The 7,413-nt window shown below is 40.8% G+C and overlaps 1 protein-coding gene across 1 annotated transcript in view; it reads left to right on the top strand.

Moving 5' to 3' along the window:
- The window catches only part of BCAT1 (branched chain amino-acid transaminase 1, cytosolic), a 118,181-nt gene that overhangs the window by 41,595 nt on the left and 69,173 nt on the right, over window positions 1-7,413 (top strand). The window contains exon 2 of the mRNA XM_010855982.1: window positions 757-828. Within this exon, the coding sequence (XP_010854284.1) occupies window positions 757-828 (72 nt within the window). The remainder of the gene's footprint in view (window positions 1-756; window positions 829-7,413) is intronic.

Genomic DNA, 7,413 nt, shown 5'->3' with positions numbered 1-7,413 from the left:
GGGCGGGGGAGCAGAGGGAAAGGAATTTCTGGGCTGCCAGAACTGACAGCCACATCCTGCGTGCCTTCGCCACCCCAAAATATTTTGCCCGTAGCCTTTTTGCCTCCCTGAATCCTTTCTTCCTCTCTTCCTTAGTGATGTAGCAGATTAGGTTTTTTTTTTTGAAGTCAGTACCTTTTCCTGTTCGACCTGTTTCCATTCCGTCCTTAAGTGTTTTTAAAATTTTACTCCCTCATTCCATGAGTTCTGTCCTTAACGAGTGTCCTTGAGCCTGCATTGGAGGACCCTACCCGTGGAGAAAATGGTTCACTCTGGTCCCCATCGCTTTTCCAGGCTTGCTATTGTGCGCCCGTGATCGACAAGACCACGAGGCTGAGTGCGCCCAGGAGATTTCTCTGTTAATGGCTTTAAGCCCTAATCTAGACTATTTCCTCGGATAAAAGGGAGACAATTACTTTCTTGTTCTTTGCTGGTGAACCCTGGCGCTTCAGGGCGAACCTGGAATTTAATCAGTCTGCTCGAAGCCAGCGGTGGAGGACAAAAACAGCCGCGACCTCCGACAGGGCAGAAAGAGAAGGACAGCTCTCGCAGGACGCTCTTCTTTGGGGCTGGTGCCTGGGTGTTTGATTCTCCTTTTCCTGTTTGCTTGGGGACCAGACCCGAGAGCAGCGAAGGGTGTGATGGTGAGTGATATTGATTACCCCAGACCCCAGTGAGACACCTAGTTTTAATTAATGGATTTAATTCTTCTTTAAGGATTGCAATAATGGATGCTCCGCAGAAGGTACCGGAGAAGGCGAATCCAAAGAGATGGTGGAGACTTTCAAGGTAAGTTACTTGCCAGAGGCTAAGTGAAACAGCAGTTCAGTTGAATACAGCCATTTCTTGTTGAGATTTGGGGCAGTTTTCTCCGCACAGGTTTATACAATAATTGAAATAACCTGCCATGCATTTTAAATTCCACTCTTCTGGGGAAAAAGTCATATGGGGAGCAGTGTAGGACAGTCGTATAAAATTACCGGGCAGTTAATTGCTTATTTCATGAATTATAAAAGTTTTCTTGGAAAATAACCAGTTCGTGACTTTCACCTTGAGGTTTATCTTATTATATAATACTTTTAACCCTTCACCCTGTTTGTGGAAAAAGCTAAACTCATTTGTTTCCTCTTTAAGCAGCACCTAACATTTTACAGTTAAAAAAAAAAAAAAGGTTGTATTTCCTTCATTTCTCTCTATATTCTGGGGTTTATATATTAAATAACCTTGTACTTCACAGAGGAATAGTGAGAAGCAAGACAGAAAGAATCTTGTATTTCTAAAAATCATAAGAACATAAATGTAAGGTTTATTATCATTTTCTCCTTAATTCATTATCTCCACCTATTCCCGACTCCTCCAGGCCATGGAGATTTTTTCCTCCGTGGCTTTTCTTTTTTCCTCCTTCTGCTCTTCTGCCTGTTTCAGTCACTGTCAATTGTCATCCATAGCACAGAGTGTCCTAATGATCTCACATCCTGGCAGGGTTCAGAGACGGATGAGACTTGCTCATCAATTTCACACATACCCAGCTCTTACTATGTGCTGGGGATTGTGCTTGGCATTAGAAATCCAAAGATAAATTTAATGTAAGATCTCTACTCTCAGGATTTTTAAAAAATCAAAATATGATATAGTAATTTCCTTACTAAAACGTTTGTGAATTTATTTGTTCGTGTTATTCCTTGTCCTTTAAAGATAGTGTCCTCTAACCCAACAGTAGATAGATATACGCTGCTAGTCTATGAAGACTAAGTTCTAATACATTTTAGGGACTTAGATGTTGAGATATGGATCCTTGAAAGAATGAAATAAAAAGGATTCTTACTTGATAATCTCTAAGGGTCATCTTATATAGTAAATTCCTCACAGGCTATAGATTAATGAAAAAATTTCCCAAAAGGCTTTTATACTTTTATACATAGAAGAATTGTTTGCAAAGTGAAGGGTTAATTCATCATGTAAATAATCTTCTCTTTGTTAATTTAAATTTCTATACTTTAGATTTTAGTTAAGGGGAGTGTATTGATATTCTCCAGGCCACAATACCGGAATGGGAAGCCTTTCTCTTCTCCAGGGGATCTTCCCAACCCAGGAATCCAACCGGGGTCTCCTGCATTGCAGACGGATTCTTTACCAACTGAGCTATCAGGAAAGCCCACTGATATTCTATGCTTATGTATTTGCATATCAAAACATCAGTGGTAATTGTGGTTGAATTCACAGTGCAATGTGATGAGGCAAATGAAAAATGAAACTGGTAATTTGTGGGGCAAAAAAATGGTGGATATTACAGGACCATGTTGGCTTTGGACTTTTTCTATTTCCTTCTTGATCACCTCATTTATAATTTTAAATTGCCTTTTGATCTCTCTTGGGTAGTTTTCATATTGTATCCCTTCTCCCATTTTGATACAGTCGTTTTATTTTTTTTTTAACTTTTTATTTTACATTGGAGTATAACCAATTAACAATGCTGTGATAGTTTCAGGTGGACTGCAAAAGGACTCATTCATACATATACATGTTGATACAGTAATTTTAAAGTAAAGAAACCATTTTCCGAGAGTCCGGTAATGAGGTCCCTTATTACTGGGAAATCCTAGGGAATCTTTCTGTGGACTCCAAGGTTATCTTCGTTTCAAGGAGATCAACTGTCTGTTTCTTCCCCTTCCCTTTGCTTCCGCAGCCCAAATTCTCTCCACAGCCCTAACTCTCTCATCCGTACAACTTCCTTATTAGATTTTTAAAAAGTGTCTCTAAATGATAACAAATGTAGCACCCATGGCTTTCCAACTAGAGCAAGACAGATGTGCTTGTTTTAAAGTTACGCAATTTCTAAGGGCTTCCCAGGTGGCACAGTGGTAAAGAATCTGCCTGCCAATGCAGGAGATGCAAATGACACAGGTTTGATACCTGAATCCAGAAGATCCCCTGGAGGAGGAAATGGCAATGCATTCCAGTATTCTTGCTTGGGAAGTCCTGACAGTTGTAATCCAGAGACAGCCTTTGAAAGTTTAAGTGCCAACTCAGAAGTACTGATGGCAATTGGATGTTGCTTGAATTCAGAGCTAATAATAGCCCTCAGGAGCTCTTAACCTAGTTGCACTAGCCTGGTGCATGCTTCCCCATCTCAGAGCAAATGGTTCCCCAACCACACATTTTGTGTCAAGAAATGGTTGTTTTTTAATATGCCCTATTTTTGTCATATTTCATGTTGTTTCACAGACCAGTCATTGTGACCTTACAAATTTTTCCACAAGCGTATGTTATGAGACATCCTGACTTTGAAATCACTGGAGAACGTTGGAGCATTAGGAAGAGACAGAGTAATCATGAAGGAGGAAATAACATGTTACAAATATTGTTATTTTATCCATCTTTAGAAAGGAACTATAGGAAAAAGATGGCTTCTAAAGAACTCTGATAAAAATTGTGCAGAAAATTTGTTTCTTTTACATGAGTGCTCTTTTCCTCTTTGAACTGTACTTCACATCTACTCAAACCAATCACACACCTGCATGTTGCTTGCTTAATTTTGAATTTCATTCAACTGTATCACCTCGTTGTTTATATTTAGTTTTCTTAGGTAATTTCTTTTTGCATTCAGGTTAACAGCTGTTATTTTTAGTTTCCAGAATTGCAGGAATTTTTGTCAGTGAAGGAAAATTGGAGTTCTTGATGAAATTCTGAAGGCACCTATTAGTGTGCTATTTTACAAAGCTGCATATGGGAGCAATCCTCGTGTACAAATCAGAATGTTAGAGGGTTGCAATTCACTTCATTAACAAATTACATGTCTTACAAGAAGATGTAGTAGTTACTGAAAGGAAACTAATACCTAGCAATATAATCATTTATTTTTGATTTCAAGCAACTTAACTAGTATTAGCAAATTATTACAGTAGCACTAGTTGAACTTAAAAACATAAAAAAGGCTTTGCCATTAACAGTGAGTCCCACCCATTATGGGTGGTCTTAGAAGTATTTTGAAGAGAGGATTCAGAAAAGTATATTCTAGGCCCAGATTATTATTCAAGTTGACTCTGTAAGGGTTTGAAATCATGACAACAGAAAGGACTTTTATGATTTATAGTAAGTACAGGTTTTTGTTTTCAGTTTTGTTTTTCCTATAGCAGTGTATTATGTTGAGATATCCAAAACCATGAAGATCAATCCAGGTTTAGAACAGAATTAGTCAAACATATTTGATATGATACTGTGCTAAACGAGAGAGGCCAATATGATCAAGAGAAATGACTCTCTTTCCCAATTGTTTAAATCAATCCAAGGGACTTTATAGAGGAAACCAAGCACTTGGGAGAGTGAGCTGTCTATATCAAAGGGTTGCATGAGAAATGGGTAAGGCAAGTGGTTGGTGGTGGAAAGCTGAGGACACCCCAGACTACTGGGTTGGGTAGGGGTTCTGGTTTCCACACTTAATGCTGGAGGAAGAAGGGAGGGAGTTGAGATAAGCTGGAGGTGCCTTATGTTCAATTTTACATGTGCAAGAAATAATGGAAAAAAAGAGGTGAGAGTGGGAAGGCATCTGCAGCTGAGTTTTAGTCCTTCTGTCTATTCCCATGTTAGACAAAGGCGTATAAACAAGAATTCCTAAGTGCTGAGGCGCTGTGCGCTGGGCTAATGTGTACACCCAATACAGCCCTAGACGTGCTCAGTTGCTAAGTTGTTTCTGACTCTTTTGTGACCCCGTGGACTGTAGCCTGCCAGGCTTCTCTGTCCATGGGATTCTCTAGGCAAGAATATTGGAGTGGATTGCCGTGCCCTCCACCAGGGGATCTTTTTGAGCCAGGAAACGAACCTGTGTCTCATGCTTCTCTGTGTCTCCTGCATTGGCAATGGATTCCACTGAGCCACCTGGGAAGCCTCATGTACAGCCCCAGACATGTTCCTTATTAACAGAACTCTGGTTTTATTTGCAGTTCTCCGACCAACCCTGAATGACAAACCTGCATTTCAACCTCTCCTGCAGCTGAAGATATCAGTGTGATACATTTCTAACCAATAAGGCATAAGGGAATTTCTGAGAAAATTTTGCTTTTGCGACCAAAGGGTACAGATTTGTCTGGTATTGTCCTTTTCCTCCCCTTTCTTTGGACTTTGATTAGATCCTTGGGCTTCCCAGGTGACACTAGGGGTAAAGAATTCGCCTGCCAATGCAGGAGATGTGGGTTCAATCCCTGGATTGGAAAGATCTCCTGGAGGAAGAGATGACAACCCACTCCAGGATTCTTGCCTGGAGAATTCCATGGACAGAGAAGCCTGGTGGGCTACGGTCCATGGGGCTGCAAAGAGTCGGACACGACTGAAGCGACTTAGCATGCACACAATGAATTTGCTAGCAGAGGTCATCTCTGGAAAGTGTAAATGTGATTGCCAGGTAAAGGTTAGAGATTTTTACTTTTCATTTCTCTTTCCTTCTTTTAGTAGACTTTTTTGAAAAAATTAATGATTGAGAAGTCAGGAAGTAGAAAGCAATATGAATATCAGACATAGGTACCCAATTTTGAAGGAAATATTATGTGTTCCATTTTGGACATACTCACTTTGAGATGACCAAGTTCCTATGATTGTGAGAGAGTACGTGGCTTTCAGTAAGAATTCACAGATCCATTAGATCTGAATCTTTGTTGCTGGTTCTCAGCCGTTCCCGTGCACTAGCCTGTCCTGGAGAGTTTTGAACTGAAGAGTTTAAACTGAAATTGATGTGGAGCCCCACTCTTGAGTCTCTTTTTCACTGATGTTACGGTAGGGCATGGGCATTGATATTTTTCTTAAAAAAATAAATCCTCCCAGGTAAATCAGCTCAGTATCCGATGCTGGGAACCATTGCTGTTTAAGTTGGTGAAATTTTCAGGAGAAATGGTATGGTATGTTTCTCAGCCCTGACTACAGTTAGAATCCACTTGGATAACTTAAACAAACAAGCACAGTCCTGCTCCATCCCTCTGGGATTTTAGAATGGTGTCCAGCTTTGTGTTTTAAAAACTTCTGCAATTAAGTCCAATGTTTTTTCAGGATTGAGAATCTCTGATGCCAAGGGGGAAGTGTAGAGGCTCAAAGAAAAAAGCTCAACATCACTCAGATTCTCTTATTTTACTGGTGAAACTCTCCTCCTTTCAACTTTGCTCCTTCATGCTTCATAAAAACAGAAGCAAATTAAAACATGGTAGCCATGCCTTAATGGCTCCTACAAAGTACCAGGAATGGAGAGAGAAACTTGGGTTACCTCAACTGCCAGCAATGTCTGTGGTAAAGGTCCTGGGGAAGTAAGAAAGATGGGCTACAATCTTGGTTGCATAGAGGCAGAGTACATGGAGAACTGAAATGTCAATCAGTGTACAATGGGGTGGGCTTCCCAGGTTGCTAGCGGTAAAGAACCTGCCTATAAAGAACCCTTCCATCTAAAATAAAATCTCCCTGAACTCTGGAGACATGGGTTCAGTCTTTCAGGAAGATCCCCTGGAGGAGGGCATGACAGCTCACTCCAGTATCCTTGTCTGGAGAATCCCATGGACAGAGGAGCCTGGTGGGCTACAGTCCATAGGGTCACTAAGAGTTGGACATGACTGGTGTGACAGCATGTGCACACACACACACACACAATGGGGTAATTGGTTCTCTCAGCCCCTCCCTTTCCCTACGCCAGCAGTCACAGAGCCTCTAAGATTTTCTGTCAGTTCACTTCCCCCGCATCCCTGTCACACTGACTCTGCTGTTTCCTGTTCCTACCAAGTGTGTTCCCACCTCAGGGCCTTTGCACTTGTTTCCTCTGCCTGAAATACTTTGCCCCTAAATCTCTACATGACCTACTGTCTTCATTCAAGTCTCTGCTCAAATGTCACCTCATCTGGGACACCTTCCCTAACCCTTCCATCTAAAATAAGCATTCTCTTTCCCACTCTATCCCTTTAAACTTTAGTTTTTTCCATAGCACTGATCACTTCTTGACATCTGTTTATCTCCTTATTCTTTTTTGTTTGCTTTTGTGATTGTGGTTGATTTTATTTTGTTTCTTTATAATTCTTTAGTCTTTTTCAAATATTTGACAAGTAACAGATACTGCATTTATGAGAAAAAAAAGTGCCATTTGTGAAGGAATTTTAAAAAAAGAGTAGAAGAACTCCACAAGGTAATTAGGCCAGCTCTGAATTTTCCAGGTATTTGTTATCTATAATCATAATATGCTGCTGCTGCTGCTGCTGCTGCTAAGTCGTTTCAGTCGTGTCCGACTCTGTGCGACCCCATAGACGGCAGCCCACCAGGCTCCCCGGTCCCTGGGATTCTCCAGGCAAGAACACTGGAGTGGGTTGCCATTTCCTTCTCCAATGCATGAAAGTGAAAAGTGAAAGTGAA

The sequence above is a fragment of the Bison bison genome, unplaced genomic scaffold, assembly GCF_000754665.1.
Source record: "Bison bison bison isolate TAMUID 2011002044 unplaced genomic scaffold, Bison_UMD1.0 scf7180017864370, whole genome shotgun sequence".
Lineage (NCBI taxonomy): Eukaryota > Metazoa > Chordata > Mammalia > Artiodactyla > Bovidae > Bison > Bison bison.
This window is presented reverse-complemented; position numbering and strand designations above follow the sequence as displayed.